This window comes from Myiozetetes cayanensis, unplaced genomic scaffold (assembly GCF_022539395.1).
Source record: "Myiozetetes cayanensis isolate MyiCay16 unplaced genomic scaffold, myiCay2020 scf20-37, whole genome shotgun sequence".
Taxonomy (NCBI): domain Eukaryota; kingdom Metazoa; phylum Chordata; class Aves; order Passeriformes; family Tyrannidae; genus Myiozetetes; species Myiozetetes cayanensis.
The window spans coordinates 14,757,024-14,772,319 of NW_026087412.1; the positions used below are offsets into that span (position 1 = coordinate 14,757,024).

At 62.1% G+C, this 15,296-nt stretch overlaps 3 protein-coding genes across 6 annotated transcripts; 2 read left to right on the plus strand and 1 right to left on the minus strand.

Moving 5' to 3' along the window:
• Window positions 1-1,706: 1,706 nt before the first annotated feature.
• METRN (meteorin, glial cell differentiation regulator) lies at window positions 1,707-5,975 on the plus strand. Of its 2 annotated transcripts, none has more exons than XM_050317738.1 (4): window positions 1,707-3,080; window positions 3,551-3,972; window positions 4,132-4,191; window positions 4,762-5,975. In XM_050317738.1, the coding sequence occupies exons 1-4, from the start codon at window positions 3,010-3,012 to the stop codon at window positions 5,076-5,078; spliced, it is 870 nt and encodes a 289-aa protein (XP_050173695.1). In that variant the 5' UTR covers window positions 1,707-3,009; the 3' UTR covers window positions 5,079-5,975. The 2 variants fall into 2 exon arrangements, with proteins under 2 accessions (XP_050173695.1, XP_050173694.1); XM_050317737.1 differs by having other exon boundaries at window positions 2,413-2,498.
• Window positions 5,976-9,475: 3,500 nt separating this feature from the next.
• Window positions 9,476-12,133, minus strand: LOC126641228 (uncharacterized). 3 transcript variants are annotated; one of them, XR_007629216.1, is made up of 3 exons: window positions 11,259-12,133; window positions 11,070-11,111; window positions 9,476-11,027 (listed from the first exon to the last, which is right to left on the minus strand). XR_007629216.1 is itself a non-coding variant. In XM_050317719.1 (3 exons), exons 1-3 carry the CDS (start codon window positions 11,454-11,456, stop codon window positions 10,304-10,306), a joined length of 999 nt encoding a protein of 332 aa, XP_050173676.1. In that variant the 5' UTR covers window positions 11,457-12,133; the 3' UTR covers window positions 9,476-10,303. The 3 variants fall into 3 exon arrangements, 2 of the variants coding, with proteins under 2 accessions (XP_050173676.1, XP_050173675.1); XM_050317719.1 differs by having other exon boundaries at window positions 11,070-11,216; window positions 11,329-12,133; XM_050317718.1 differs by having other exon boundaries at window positions 9,476-11,216; window positions 11,329-12,133.
• Window positions 12,134-12,694: 561 nt separating this feature from the next.
• ANTKMT (adenine nucleotide translocase lysine methyltransferase) lies at window positions 12,695-15,221 on the plus strand (the record flags this gene model as incomplete). The annotated part of the gene is made up of 5 exons (XM_050317826.1): window positions 12,695-12,922; window positions 13,002-13,106; window positions 13,695-13,835; window positions 14,296-14,346; window positions 14,733-15,221. Coding segments are annotated over 5 exons (714 nt in total), but the record flags the coding sequence as incomplete, so codon positions are not given.
• Between the last annotated feature and the right edge of the window lie 75 nt (window positions 15,222-15,296).

Genomic DNA, 15,296 nt, shown 5'->3' on the forward strand with positions numbered 1-15,296 from the left:
CCCACCCGGGTCCCACGGGATCCACCGGGGTCCCCCGCCCGGGGGTGGCGGTTCCCGGCCGCAGTGACCGCGGTCACCAGAGGGCACTGCGAGCCCGAGCATCCCGGAGACACCCGGGGGGATCGGGGCCAAAAGGGGGCCCGTAGCGGTCCCAGACCCGCCACAGGGGCCGGAGGCTTCGGGGAGCTCTCAGGGGGCGGGCAGCACCCAGACACCCCCCCAAGTCCTCCCAGTCCCACTTGGACAACCCCCCCTGCGGCAGCCGGGGACAAAGGGGACACGGTGGGGTGCTGGGGACACACTCAGGGGACAAGGCCACAGGCCAGAGCTCCAGGCACGGCTGGCATCCCCGTGGGTGCCCAGAGATGCTCAGCGCCATCAGCTGGTCCGGGGATCTGAGACAATAGCGGGGTGCTGGGGGGGCTTTGCCCCGTCCCAGCTCAGCCCCAGCTCTGGTGGGTGTACCAAAGGGGCTCCTGACCCCCCCAGTTGCCATGCCCCAAATGCAGGGGTGGCCCATGCCGTGTGGAGGGAAACCAGGGCTGGTGGCCACCGTGGTTTGGTCAGGCTGGTGCAGAGGTTTAACCAGCAACACCCACTTAAGGTGGGTCGGGGGCTGTTGGGGGACTGAGGGTACAGACCCCCTCCCCCCGGGGTGCTGACATTAGGGCAGACTCTGCCATGTGCCTGTGGCAACAGTGGCACCCACCTCCAGCCTGAAACACCCATGTCCCACCTCCCTGCATGCTGGGGTGTCCCAAGGGAATGAGGGTGCTGAGCACCCACCCGGGTAGGAGATAGGTATCGATGGGTTGAAGTCCCTGTCTGGTGCCACCTCATCTCTGGCATCACCCCACCTCCGGTGCCACCTCACCACTGATGCCATGTCGCCCGTGGGCACCCATTTGTGGGTTCCTGGCTGGATTCCCTGCCCAGCTCCAAGCCCAGCCTGCCTCAGTTCCCCATGGTGACACCAGATCAGCCCCGGGACCGTGTCCCCCCATGCCAGGGTCACCGTGACCCTCTGGGGCACAGCCAGACCCTGGACCCAGCCACCCACTGGCAAACTCCACAAGGCAACTGATGGCTCAGCACGAGGGCCAGCAGGCAGAGAGCCCCCCACCCGGACCCCCACCCCAACCCCCTGACACCTCCACATCCCGACCCGCTCCACCTTAACCCGCAGCCCCTCTGGCCCCTCATTTTCCACGGATTCCAGCAGCGTGACTTCTTTCAGCATCATTTCATGGCCGGAGGGCTGTGAATCCTCCTCTCCCCGCCCGCCTCCCCCTCCCCTTCCCCCTTCCCTCTTTCTTCCCACCATCCCAATTTACAATCCCTCATTTCCATTCCGCTCCACCCTCTGGCCGGGGACTTTGTTCCCGGCCTGTATCATCCCATCCCAATTGTTCGGTGTTTATTTCAAACATTTTGGCGGGCTGTCACTGCATGGAAACTTAATTAATGGTGGGGTCTGTGCTGGTGGCACAATAGCGGCTGGAAGGGGAGGTGCTGTAAAAAATCCCGAGGTTTGGAGGGGGGGGACTTGTGGGTTCGGACATGTGTGACCCCCGTGTCAGGCCCACTGCCACGTGCCTGGGCTCCCCTTGGATAGGAAAGTGTCTGGGGGGGGTGGGATTGCTGCTGGGGGTGGGGGTAGTAGGTTATATGGAGGTTGTGGGGGTGTAACTTTTCAGGTACACAGTTCTGGGGGGCAGTTTAAACCAGAGGGGCTGTAGTCTGGGGTGTGCATAGGTTAGGGTGTGCATAACTTAGGGGGAACACAGCCTGGGGTGTGCATAACTCAGGGTTTGGACAGCCTGTGGTGTGTGTAACTCAGGGTTGGATGTGTGTGACTCTTGGGGGTCTGTGTAAACAAGGGGGCCTGTCGTGTGGGGTGTGCATAGCCTGGGCTATAGGTTGGGGTGTGTACAGTTTTGGGTGTGCACAGTTCGGGGTGTGCACAGTTCGGGGTGTGCACAGCTGGGATGTCCCTGTCCTGCCGTGCCTGTAGCCCTGCTGTGCACAGCCACGGGTGCACAGAAACTCAGGGTGCACCCCACGGGGGGAGGGCCCTTAGGCTGGGGTGTCCCAGCCCTGCTCCGGGTCCTGTGCCCCAGGCTCAGCCGTGGCCCCCCCCTTGGCCGGTGTCCCCCCATCGCGGGGGTTGCGGAGGAGCCCCGGGGGGCTCTGGGGCTGCGGCAGCGGCGAGTGCCGGTGCCCCGGCGGTGGGGAGGGGGCCGAGGGGGCTGCTCCGGTGCCCGCCCCTCCGCCGCTATTGGCGGAAAGTTCGGGGCGCGCCGCGGGGCGGTGGCCGCGCTGCCCCGTCCCCGCCGCCCCGGCCCCGGTGCGGGAGCGCTGCGGGCAGGGCCGGGCCGGGCCGGGCCGCCCGGGGCCGCCGCGGGCGCGGCCATGTGGGCGCTGCGGGCGCTGTGCCTGGCCGGGCTGGGGGCGGCCATCGGCGGCGTCTCGGCGGACCAGTGCAGCTGGAGGGGCAGGTAGGCACCGGGAACACCGGCACTGGTAGCGCCGGGATCGGGAACACCCACACCGGGAACACCACACCGGGGGCAGCGCGCCGGGAGGGATGCGGGATGGCACACGCGGGTTCGCAGCCCCCCGGGGAGCTCCCGCCGCCCGGGCAGGGCAAGTGCAGGGAACAGTGGGGTGGCTGCTCCCCCCAGCCCCATCGGCCCCCAGGGCTGACCCCCCTCCTGGATCAGTGGGGAGGGTCACGGGTGGGATGTGGAGACCTTTCCCTGCCTCAGTGTCCCCTTCCTGGGTGCGACTGACCATCCCCCCCCCGAGGGATGCTGGTCCCCCCACGGAGCTCCCCGCCTCTCCGGGACCCCTTTCCTCAACACCTCCACCCGTGAAGCCCATCCCGGTGGCCGGCGGGACCCTCAGCCCCGCGGCAGGGCCCGAAGCACCGCCCGAAGGCGCCGAACTCCGAACAAAGAGCCAGAGCCCTCCAGGAGGGGCTGCCCCACGCGGGGGGCTTGGGGGACCATGGGGGCCACACAGCCACCAGCATCCTGGCTGGGACAAAGCAGCCCCCCGGTTGTCCCCGCTCCCCCCAGGTTGGTTTCACCGCGTGTCCCCCTGCGCTCACAATGCCGCGGGAAAGAAGTAGCTCCGGGTATCATTTACACGTGAGCGTGTGACTCCAGAACCCACTGGGGATCCCCAGAGTGGGAATGCACGGGAGCAGGTGACCCCAAGGCTGTGGGCACCCTGGGGGTGGCTTGGGAGCCCACACTGGGTGCAAGGGAGGCTGTGCTGTTGTCCCCCTCCTCAGCCCCTCCTAAAAGTGCTGGGGGGTCTCAAGCACCCCCAAATGATGCACTTGCACCCCAAGTCCAAGTCACTGAGGGTTTGGTGCTGTTCCTCCCTGTGGCCACCCCACGGGCCTCTGCAGAGGTGCTGTGTGGGAGTGTGGAGTGCTGCCGTGCCGGGGGACACGGGCTGGGGTGACACGGGCTGGGGTGACACGGGCTGGGGGCTCCCCGTGCCTTGGCGGGTCCCGGCTGACGGGGTCTGTCCCTCACAGTGGGCTGTCACAGGAGGCGGGCAGCGTGGAGCAGCTGTCCCTGCACTGCGCCGAGGGCTCTCTGGAATGGCTGTACCCCACGGGGGCCCTTCGGCTCCGCCTGGCCCCCCGCCTGCCCCCCACCACGGCCGCCGTCAAAGGGGGGAGCCCCCGGCACATCACCGCCTGCGTCAAACCCACCGGAACGTTCCGGGGGGCTCAGCTTTACCTGGAGAGGGAGGGGGTGCTGGAGCTGCTGCTGCCAGAGGCCCCCCGGCCCCGCGCCCGCTGTTTCAGCTGGCTGCCCCAGGAGAAGGTGGCCCTGTTCCTGCAGGCCACCCCACACCCCGACATCAGCCGCCGCATCGCCGCCTTCCGCTACGAGCTGCGGGGGGACTGGCTGGCCCGGCCCGCCCTGCCCGCCGCCAGCCTCGGCGCAGAGGGTGAGTGCCCAGCGTCCCCTCCCCCTCCTCGGGTTCCTCTCCCCTCGCCAGGGTGTCTGTGAAGGCGAGGAGGAGCGGGATCGGGGTGGTGTCCCCCTGCAGTGCCACCCGGAGTGGCGGGTGGTGGCGGGTGGTGACGGGCTGTGCTTGGCCTTGCAGGTGCCTGTCGGCCGTGCAACGACACCGAGATCCTGATGGCCATTTGCACTAGTGACTTCGGTGAGTGGGGACCAGGGCCAGGGAAATCGGAGAGGGGGAACAGCCCCACAGGCAGCACCGGGCCCCCTCCGGGCTGGGCTGGGCTGTGGCCAGTGGGGGCAGAGGATGCTGTGAGATGGGAACAGGGATGAAAATGGGGATGGAGATGAGAATGGGGGCAGGAGTGAGGATAGGGATGGGAATGGAGAAGGGGTGAGGGATGAGAATGAGAATGGAAATGGGGATGGGGATATGGACAGGGATGGGGATGGGAGCTGGGATTAGGATGGAGGAGGGGATGGGAATAGGAAAGGGAGTGGGGATGAGACAAGGGAAGAGATGTGGACAGGGACTGGCATGGGAATGGAGATGGAGATGTGAATGAGAAGGGGTGTAGGAATGTGGGTGGGAACAAGGATGGGGTTGGGAATGGACATGAGGACAGAGATGGGGATGGGAGTGAGGATATGAATGGAGACAAGGATAGGGATAGGAATGGGAATAGGGATGGAGACAAAGGTGCAGATGGGAATGGGGATATGGTCAGGGACAGGGATCATGCTGACACGTCTCCCCTCCTTCTCCCCACAGTGATCCGTGGCAGCATCCGGAGCGTGTCCAACGATGCGGAGCTGCAGGAATCCATCATCGGGGTGAGCGCCGCCCGCATCCACCGCCAGAAGTTCCCTCTTTTCCAGGCAGGCGGGCGGCCGGGGCGGCCCATGGGCAGCATCCGCACTCCCCTGCGCTGTGGGGTCAAGCCGGGCCCCGGCACCTTCCTGTTCACGGGGTGGCTGCATTTCGGGGAGGCCTGGCTGAGCTGCGCCCCCCGCTACCGGGACTTCCAGCGCATCTACGAGGGGGCCCAGCGCGCGCGCCAGAACCCCTGCGAGTTCCCTGTGGACTGAGCGGCTCCGGGAGTGCCCTGCAGGACCTGGGGACCCCTGGCAATGAGAGTACCCCGGGGGACACAGGGCTGGTGCCCAGAGGTTGCACAGGGACGGTGCCCGGAGGGAGCACAGCGCATCCACCCTCGCCGCGTGGCCGGACTGTGGCAGCACCTGCTGGCGGGCTCGGGGGTTCTGAGAAAATCCTGCTGCAAGAGAAGGGATTTTCCCAGGGCGTGTTTGTCCGTGGGCACCCAGGGACCCGCCTGGGTGAGGGGTGCAGTGGCACGGGGTCGGGGCTCCCAGGGGACTGGGGTGCTGCATGCTCAGGAGATGCTGTGGGGCAAGTGGGGCAGGGGCAGCCGGACCCCCAGCCCCTGGCAGGGCTCGAGGGTGGGTGGCCGTGGTGGCCAGTCCAGGGACACGGTGGGCACAATGGGGCGTGGAAGGGCCAGGAGATGGATTTGCAATGTTGAGGGTGGAAGAGGGAGTGGGCAGCAGCGAGCCTGGCCCTGGCCCTGCCTGCAGTGCAGGGCACAGGCAGGAGCTGTGGAGTGGATGCTGAGGAAGAGGAGTGAGGCCGAGGGGAGCAAGGGGAATGGTGAGGTGGGAAGAAGGCTGAGCAGAGGTGCCCTTGGCACAGCCGGGGCAGGACCAAAGCGCCAGTGCAGGAAGGTGCCATGGGAACAGGGAGAGGTCACTGTGCCACCCGTCACTGGCAGCCCACGGGTGACTGGCAGTGAGGCACAACGTGCCAGCAGGGGGGAATTTTGGACCGTGGGGGTGGGGGGCATTGTATGTGCACTAAAGTTATAACGATACCAAATTTGTGACTTTTTTTTTTTTTTTATAAACTAAGCTGTATTTGTAGCGTGTGGCTCTTGTTTTCAAAAAGCTGGGTGGGATGTTCAGTGATGGGCACCACAGTGAGTTCCAGTGCTGTGAGTGCCGGTGCTGCTGTGTGTCACCTGCCTCCCCCTGTGCCAGCTCCAGCTATCAGTCCTGCCTCCTGCAGGGCTGGAAACATCCCTGATGTTTATATATCTATATATCTATCTATACAGACAGATATTGCACATGCTGCATCCCCTGGTATGGGTCACTTTGGGGTCTCTCTCTCTCCCTGGGTATCCCAGGGTGAGGGGGTTGGGGTGGTCCCATGCTGGGTGGGTGACTCTGCCGACAGAGCTGCTGTCAGGGCTGATTCTTGTCAGAGCCACCAGCCACAAGGCCTCATTGTGCCAGGCTGTGCCATTCCAGCATCTCAACCCTGCTCACTCCCACCCCTCCACTGCCCCCATCCAGCCCCTGCCTCGGGCTCCTGCTCCTCTGGTGTGCTGTGTCCCTGGGGGTAGTGAGGGGATGGGACCCCTGGACAGGGATGGGATCCGGGACCCCCAGCTGGGGATGGGGAACAGGACCCCCAGACAGGATTGGGATATGGAACCCCCTGGTGGGGATGGGGCACAGGACCCCCAGCTGGGATTGGGCATGAGAACCCCAACAGGGGATGGGACATGAGCCACTCAACTGGGGATGGAGCACAAGACCCCAAGCAGGGACCTTTCCTCCTCATCAGTGATGCCCACAGGGACTCATCAGAGGAAAGCACAGCTCCTGAGCCCCCCCAAGCCCCTGAGCCCCCCAGACCACCCAAACCAGGCTCATGCAACACATCCACTTGTACTTTAACAAACTTCTCAGTCTTGTTTCAAAAGTGCCTTTTCAAATATCGCCATCCAGGATGAACTGCTGGGTGTTTGGTGCCTCTGCTGACCACAACACACTTTCCCTTGCCAAAAAACTGTTTCCAAAGAATGCTGTGGGCTTTGGAGCTTAATTAAATATAAATATCTATATGTGTGTGTGTATAGAATGATCTGGCTGTGATAAGATCCTGGTGGGTTTGATACACAACACATGTTTTCCCTTGAGAAGGGTTTGATGCTTATTTTATGTCTTACTGCCAATTTTATATGGATGTATTTTCATTTTACCCTTTTACTGCCCCATTTTGGGGCTGGGCTGGGCTCTGAGGGCAGGATGTGGCCCTGGGGAGGGGGATGCTCCGTGCCGGGTGCTGGAGGATGCCAGTATCCCCCTGGAATTTGGCAGCAGGCAGGAGCCAAGCAGGGCAGGGGGAAGGGGGAAGGAGTGGGAAACCCAGCGGAGGAGGAAAAACGAGGCTGGAAAAGCAATAAACGAGGTGCAAAGGGAATTGTGCTGCCCACGGCATCCTCTGTTCACTCCAGGGGTAAATCCTGGCTGCTCCAGCCCCTCGATCCAGCACATTCCTCTTGGCCAAATGACGGCGTTTAATGCACGGAGCATCCGGCACTTTTTTTTGTCCCGCAGCAAAACCTCTTGTTTTTCTTCAAATCTGTTTATTTGGTCAAACCAGCTCATTCTGCTGTGGCGGAAATGGCTGTTACTCTGCTCAGCCTCTGCCACAGAGGTTTTGGGGCTGTTTTTAGTGCCCTGTGCCTCGTGTCAGGTTGGGTCACCCGCCCTCCCTTCCCCCGGTGCCGGCTCCTGCAGTGCTGGGCCCCGGCCAGGGCACTGACAATTCCCATGGGATCATCCCACAGGGCAACCAGGCAGCTGGTGCCTCAGTTTCCCCACTGTGGGATGGGGATCACAGCTCCTCCCAGGCAGCATCCTATGGCTCTGGCACCTCCATCGCCCCGGGGTCAGGCATCTGAGCATTTCCCCAAGAGCAGAGTCCAACCCTGGCCAAGCCATATTCCTGCCTGGCCTCTTGGCACAGAGCAAGGCCGTGGAGGGTGAAAACACAATGAGACAAACTCCATTCCGGGAATTTTTCCTCTGCAGGATGGAAAATGTGGTGTGAGGCAGTGCAGCGAGGGGGAGCAGGATCGGGGACACCGTGTGGAGCTGGGGGGGCTGGAGGGGCTCAGAGAGGGTGGCCATGGTGAAGGGTTGTGGTAGCACCCTGTGAGCCCAGGAAAGGCTGCCCACCGTGGTGCCCACCCAGCACGGCTGCCTGCAACATCCACGGGGATGATCCAGCCAGGCCTGCTCCAAAAGCCCCCCACCCATTTACCCACACCCCCAGAAAGGGGGTTTTGGGGACCCCAGGGACAGTAGCACCGCAAAAACAGCTCCCTCAGTGCAAATGTGCCCAAGGAGGTTCCTGTAGCTCCTATTTCACAGGATTAGCCTCATTGTGGACCCAAGTGTCTACACATCCCAGCCCTCTGGGGACTGTGCATCCCTTCAGTCACACTGCAGGTTGGTGCCCACGCTGGGAGGGCAAAACACAGCGTGGTGGCACTGCCGGCTGTCCCGCCGGTCCCTGTCCCTTCCCCGTCACACAAAGGGAGCCGCCGTTTCCCGCCATTTCCCCCCCTGCAGCCCTTCTCCCCCCTCTCCTGCCCCCTTCACCCTCCTCCTTCCCGGCTGCCTGATAAAAGCCGAACGTGTGAATCGCGGGGCACAAAGGGGAGGCACAAAGGCGGCCGGCCCGCTCAGCCCTCCCTGCAGCCCCCACCCCGAGCAGGGACCCCCAGGAACCCCCCGGCATCCTGCCTGCCCTGCCCACCCTGCCCGCTGCACCCCAGAGCCAGGGGCTGGCATGAGCAAGGGGGTGTCCCTGGGGGGCAGGGGGTCCCCAGTAGGGTCAGGATGAATGTCCCTGGGGTTTGGAGATTCCCCAATAGTGTCAGGGTGATGCTTCTGGGCTTAGGGGATGCCCTATAGGGTCAGGATGAGGCTCCTGGGTTTGAGGATACCCCATAGGGTTGAGAATGCCCCTGAGACTGGGGGGAGTCTCATAAACTCAGGATGAGGACGCTGGGGTTCAGAGATATCCTGCAGGGTCAGGATGATGCCCCTGAGACCAGGAGGTGCCCAGCAGGGTCAGGATCATCCCTCATCAGCTCTAGAGGAGGGCCCTGAGGTGTGGAGATAATCCATAGGGTCAGGATGATACCCCTGGGACAGGGGGATGTCTCACAAGCTCAGGATGAGGCCTCTGGGGTTCAGAGATACCCCACAGGGTCAGGATGATGCTCCTGGGGTTATGAAATGCCCTACAGGGTCAGATGATGCCCTTGGGGTTTGGGGGATGCCCCATAGGGTCAGGATGCTTCTGGAGTTCAGGGAAGCCCCATAAACTCATGACAAGGCCTCTGGCGCTCAGAGATGCCCCAGAGGGTCAGGATGAGGCCCCTGGGGCCGGGAGAAGCTCTAGCCCACAGCCCTGGGCAAGAGGAGAAGCAAGAGCCTGGTGACTCCGAGGACACCCTCCAGCCCTGCCACCCCTTGGGGCGCTGCACCCCAAACTTGGCCATCGGGGGGTGCTTCCAGCCCCCCTCCCCCTCCCTGCTTCGGTCAGGATGAAGCCGAAGCAGCACCATCCCAGCGCGGGGAGGGATGCTGGGGGCAGGGCAGGGCCCCACGGCCCCTCACCCCCGTGCAAGGCGCCTGCGCCCGGCGTGTCCGGCCGCCGACAGCTGGTGGGAAGCAGCTTTCCCAGCACATAGCGACAAATTCCTGGCGGTCAGGGCTGCTTTGCAGCCGCCGCGGCCCCGGCGGGGGGAAGCTGGCCTGGAAAGAGGAGGATTAAAAGCTCTTTGGCTCCAGCGACACATCCCAACTGGTCCCCTCGCCCGGCCACCTGCTCGTCCCGGCACCCCGAGATGCTGCGGGCACCCCTGGGCGGGGGCAGCAGGGGAAGCTGCCACCACCCTGCTAAATCCCGGGGGCCCAGCAAGGAGGGCTCAGCCCTGCCTGGGAATCGCTTCCTTAATTAATTTGCTCTGCAGCACCGCGGGGGCCCTCGGGCTGCTCCAGGGACCGGCTCATCCCCATGGACCATCCTCCTCCTCTGCAGCCTGCTGGCCCCCCCCTCCCCCCTTCCCTCAGCTCCGATTTCCCTGGATTTTCTGCTTTAACCAACTCCACCTGCCAGCGAGAAAAATCAGAAACCGGAAAATCGGGGTGATCCCCGTGACCCCCGATTTGGGGGGGGCCGGGCAGGGAACAGCCCTGGGATGTATTTGGGGGATGGTTTCACCTCCCCATTGGAGCCCCACGGCTGCTCCACAGAATGTGATTAATGGGGTCTGGTTGTTGTTAAGCCCCCTGAGCTGCATGTTTGGGGGCAAAACACATGTGTGGGTACATGTGGGTGCGTGTGCATCCTCATTCCGTTTGGTTCCCACAAATCAGGGGGAGATGGAGCAGAAACACGTGTTGCCTTTGGCAGCTCCACTCTCAGCTCATCAGCAAAGAGGGGCTCCAGGGGGGCTGGTGCTGGGGGGCTGTGCTGCCCTCAGGGCTGAGGAGGTGGGAATTCCTCTCCCCAGTTCCACTTCCCTGCACCCCAAAGCCCTTCCCAGGCCATCAGGGTTCTTTCCTACACCAGCAATGGCCTCGGGGACACCAAGGCTTGTGACAAGGCTGGTGGCCCTGTGGCAAGGATATGAGGTCCCCCCAGATCCCCTTCTGAGCTCTCTGGGGACACCCCAAAACAGTGCTGGAGGGAAGCCCTGCACATACTGACCTACAGGCCAAGGGGGGAGCAGGGGGAGGTGACAGTAGTGACATCCTTGGTGACATGTGGCCACACGGGCCTTTGTGCCCCTCATTGAGTGGGTGTTGTTCCTGCGGTTGGGTTGGATTTGGGGGATCATTAACTGGGGGTGGGCAGGGGCTGTGGGGCTGGGCTGCCCCCCCTGCATCCCACTGCCTGGAATTTTCCCACAGTCGCTGCTGCCTCGCAGCAGGAAACCCACCGGCTGCCTCAGGCACAGCCCCCACCAACGGGGCAGGGCTGTGCACAGCCCTGTAACAACCTCACAACAACCCCACAACAACCCCATAACAACTGAACACAGCCATGCACAGCCGCTCCCAGCCACTCCCATGAGCACCCACAGCCACGGAAAACCACACAGAGCTGCACACAACCACACATGGCTGCACAGCCACACAGTCATGCACAACCTGAACACCACCACACACAACCTGCACACCACCATGCACAACCTGCACACCATCACACACAACCTGCACACCACCACACACAACCTGCACACCACCACGCACAACCTGCACACCACCACATACAACCTGCACACCATCACACACAACCTGCACACCATCACACACAACCTGCACACCACCACACACAACCTGACCACCAGCACACACAACCTGACCACCACCACACACAACCTGCACACCATCACACACAGCTGTGCACAGCCACACGGCCACGCACAACCTGCACACCACCATGCACAACCTGCACACCATCACACACAACCTGCACACCACCATGCACAGCCTGTGCACAGCCACGCACACAGCTGAGCACAACTCCATGCGCAGAGTCGCAGGATCAGGGAGGTTGGAAAAGACCTCTGAGATCATAGAGTCCAGCCCATGACCCACCTTGTTATCTAGACCATGGCACTAAGTTCTTAAATACCTCCAGGGACTGTGACTCCACCACCACCCTGGACAGCCCATTCCAATACCCAATCACTCTTTCTGCATAAAATTTCTTCCTCATGTCCAACCTAAACCTTCCCTGGTGCAGCTTAAGGCCTTGCCCTCTTGTCCTACTGCTGGTTGCCTGGGAGAAGAGACCGACCCCCACCTGGCTCCCCCCTCCTGTCAGGGAGTTGTAGAGAGTGAGAAGGTCTCCCCTGAGCCTGCTCCTCTCCAGGCGGAGACCTCCAGCTCCCTCAGCTGCTCCTCACAGGAGCTGTGCTCCAGACTCTTCACCAACCTTGTTGCCCTTCTCTGGACCTGCTCCAGCACCTCAAACATCCTTCCTAAACTGAGGGGCCCAGAACTGCACACAGCTCTCAAGGTGTGGCCTCACCAGTGCCCAGTCCAAGGGCAGAATCACTGCCATGGTCCTGCTGGCCATACTGTTCCTGACCCAGGCCAGGATGCCATTGGCCTTCTCGCCCACCTGGGCACACGCTGGCTCCTCTTCACACAGCTGTGCACAGACTGACACAGTGCTGTGCAAACAGACACAGCCACACAGCTCTGCACACACACACAGAGCTCTGCACACACACACAGAGCTCTGCACACACACAGAGCTGTGCAAACAGACACAGTCACACAGCTCTGCACACACACACAGAGCTCTGCACACACACACAGAGCTGTGCACAAACACAAACACACACAACTGTGCACAAACACACAAAGAGCTGTGCTTAAACACAACCACGCACAAACACACACAGAGCTGTGCACACACACATATTTGCACAGCTGTGCAAGTAGAGACACACACACTGACGCACACACGCACACATTGACACACAGACACAGACACACACACACACAAACACACAGTGACACACACACTAACACACACACACTGACACACACACACACAGAGACACACACAGACACACAGACACACACACACAGTGACACACACAGGGACACACACACACACACACAGACACACACACAGACACACACACACTCACACTCTGACACACACACACTCACACACACACACAAACTGCTCCCCCCGCTCCCGGCGCTGCCGCCCCTGAGCCCCCGTGTCCCGCACAGGGAGTCCCGCGGGGCGGGGGCAGCCCGAGCTCCCCTCTCCGTGCCCGCCCCGCTGCCCCCGGTGCCCGCAGCCGGCGGAAGGCGCCGGGCCCGGCTCTCCTCCCCTTCCGGCGGCCATGGAGCCGGGGGAGCCGGGCTGGGAGCCGGGGGAGCCGGGCTGGGAGCGGGGCGGGGCGGCCCTGGGCGGGCGGGGGCTGCTGGCCCTGGCCGTGGCCAGCGGGGCGACCGCCTGGGCCGCCTGGGCGGTCGTGCTGATGCCCGGCTTTCGCCGCGTCCCCCTGCGGCTGCAGGTACCCCCCGACACCCCCGGCCCCCGTCACCGCCCTCCCCACCTGACCCCCCGCCCTGACCCCCCCTGTGCCCCCACAGGTGCCCTACCAGCCCTCCAGCCCCCGGCAAGTGGCGAACGCCCTGGCCCTGCTGCGGGGACGAGCGGGCAAGACGGTGGATCTGGGCTCGGGAGATGGACGGCTCGTAAGGGCTGGCACGGGGGGTGCTTTGGGGTGCTCAGGGTGGGCAGAGGGCAGGGAGAGGGGCCTGCGCTCACCGGGAGGGTGGATGGGAGACCCACACACACGGGCTGCCCCGCTTCTGGCTCTGGGTCTGGATGGTCCTCCTGGCTGTGGTATGGGACCACCATAGGGGGTCTCAGAGGGTCCTGGGTGGTCCTAGGCAGTTCCAAAACAGAACTAGATGGTGCCAAATGGTCCTAGATGACCCTGCATGGTCCTAAATGGCCACAGACAGCTGTCCTAAGTAGCCCTATATAGTCCTAGACTGTCCTAGGAGGTCCTAGAGAGTCCTAGATGGCCCTAGACAGCCTTAGGTGGTCCTAGGTGACCCTAGATAGTTGTATGTGGTCCTAGACAACCCTAGAAGACATCACATGCAGGGAGCAGGGTGGGAATGCATGCTCTGGAAGGTGCTGGGAACCAAGGTCACCCTGCCCGTGAGCCAGCTGGAGGGAGGGAGTGGAGCTGGGCAGCAGCCCCTGTCCCCCCAAATAGCCCCCCCAGAGTCAACACTGAGGTCCTTTGAGTTTCAACTCTCTTCCCTCTCCAGGTGGTCGAGGCTTACAAGCAGGGCCTGAGGCCAGCCCTGGGCTATGAGCTCAATCCCTGGCTGCTGCGTCTCGCCAAGTACCGCGCCTGGAGGGCCGGGTACCACGGCAAGGTCTCCTTCTTGAAGGAAGATCTGTGGAAGGTAACAGTGTCCCGAGGGTCTGGCTGTGCCAGGGCAGGGCCAGGGCTCTGTCTGCATCTCCAGGCTGGCTTTGCTGGTGGCTGCTTGCTGCTTCCCCAGGGAAGTGGAAAACCACCCTCCTTTCCAGGGGAATGGCAGAGCTCCTTCTTGGAGTGGCTTTGAGGAGAGGTCTGGGTGCTGCTGACACAGTGATAAGCTTCTAAGGCTAACATCAGGTACCCACAGCCTGACTGGAGAGAATCCATCAGGGAATGTGGTTCTGGGATGATGCTGGAGGCAGGTGTTTTCCAATAGGTGCTGCTTTCACACCCACATATCCCCATCCCACATGTCTTGAGGCATCTTTGCACCCTCCGAGGTTCAGAAGAAGATCAACCACAAAGCTAGGATGCTTAGATGATTCCCCCTGCTCCCCCTGTGCCTGTTGCTTCTCTCATTCCCCTTTTCCTGCTCTTTTAAGGTGGATCTTTCCGACTGCAACAATGTGATCGTGTTCCTGGCCCCCAGCGTGGTAAGTTGGTCCCTCACACTCTTGAGTTGTTCAGGGGGAGCTCAAGGAGGGTTTTCTTGGAAAAGAGGGGGGATCTGGGACAGAATAAGGCCAAGTGGGCATTGCTGTGAGCGAGTGGTTTGGTGCTCAGCAGCACCAGGATTTATAAAACCATATCCAATCTAAACCTCCCCTGGCACAACTTGAGGCTGTTTCTCTTGTCCTGTTGCTCATCACTCCTGGTCCCAGCCTTACACCGAGCCAGCACCAGCCCTGTGCTTTGAATGCTTGATGCCCCTGCTCGGGACCCACTGGCTGTGCCCAGAAGCTGCCCTGTGGTCCTGGTGGCACTGCCACTACCTGACCATGTCCTAAGGTTTGCCTGGCTCTGGCTCTTCTCTCCCCAGAAACCTCCCTTGGCCACGAAGCTCCTGGCAGAACTCCCCGACGGGGCCCGGGTGGTGTCTGGACGCTTCCCCTTCCCGTCCTGGACCGCCAGCAGCACCCTGGGGCAGGGGCTGGAGCAGGTCTGGGCCTATGACATCAAGGAGGTGCGTCAAGCAGCGCAGAGCAGCGCCCAGGGAAGCCCAGTCTGACAGCAGCCTCGTTAAGCTCAGTCTGACAGCAGCCTCGTTAAGCCTGGCATTAAGGGGCAGAGCCTCTCCAGCCCTAGGCTCAGCTCAGGACAGCAGTGCTTGGCCAGGATTTGTCCTGGGGACTTGCAGGGTGGCAGTCACTCAGTTTTCCAAAGAGTTTGGGAGAAGCAAGGGAGGAAAAAAATCAGACTTGGAAATCCTGCGATTAACGCAAGATTTAAGGACTAAAGCTCCAGTGCCTCTTTCTGTATGTTGGCTACTTTATTTAATTTTTCAAAATAAATATTTGGTTGGTTGTTGGTTTTGAGGGTTTTGGTTCGCCTTTGAGCTGCAGGACAATCCTGGAGCCAGAGCATCCATCAGTCCTGGACTCTG

Excerpts from the sequence above, each read along its gene's own strand:
- LOC126641228 (XM_050317718.1), bottom strand. The coding sequence starts at position 11,456 with ATGATCTCAGAGGTCTTTTCCAACCTCCCTGATCCTGCGACTCTGCGC. Across the intron at positions 11,217-11,328 it reads TTGTGTGTGATGGTGTGCAG|GTTGTGTGTGGTGGTGTGCA; the intron begins GTTGTGCATGGT and ends GCTGGTGGTCAG.
- METRN (XM_050317737.1), top strand. The coding sequence starts at position 2,413 with ATGTGGGCGCTGCGGGCGCTGTGCCTGGCCGGGCTGGGGGCGGCCATC. Across the intron at positions 2,499-3,550 it reads CAGTGCAGCTGGAGGGGCAG|TGGGCTGTCACAGGAGGCGG; the intron begins GTAGGCACCGGG and ends TGTCCCTCACAG. Across the intron at positions 4,192-4,761 it reads CATTTGCACTAGTGACTTCG|TGATCCGTGGCAGCATCCGG; the intron begins GTGAGTGGGGAC and ends TTCTCCCCACAG.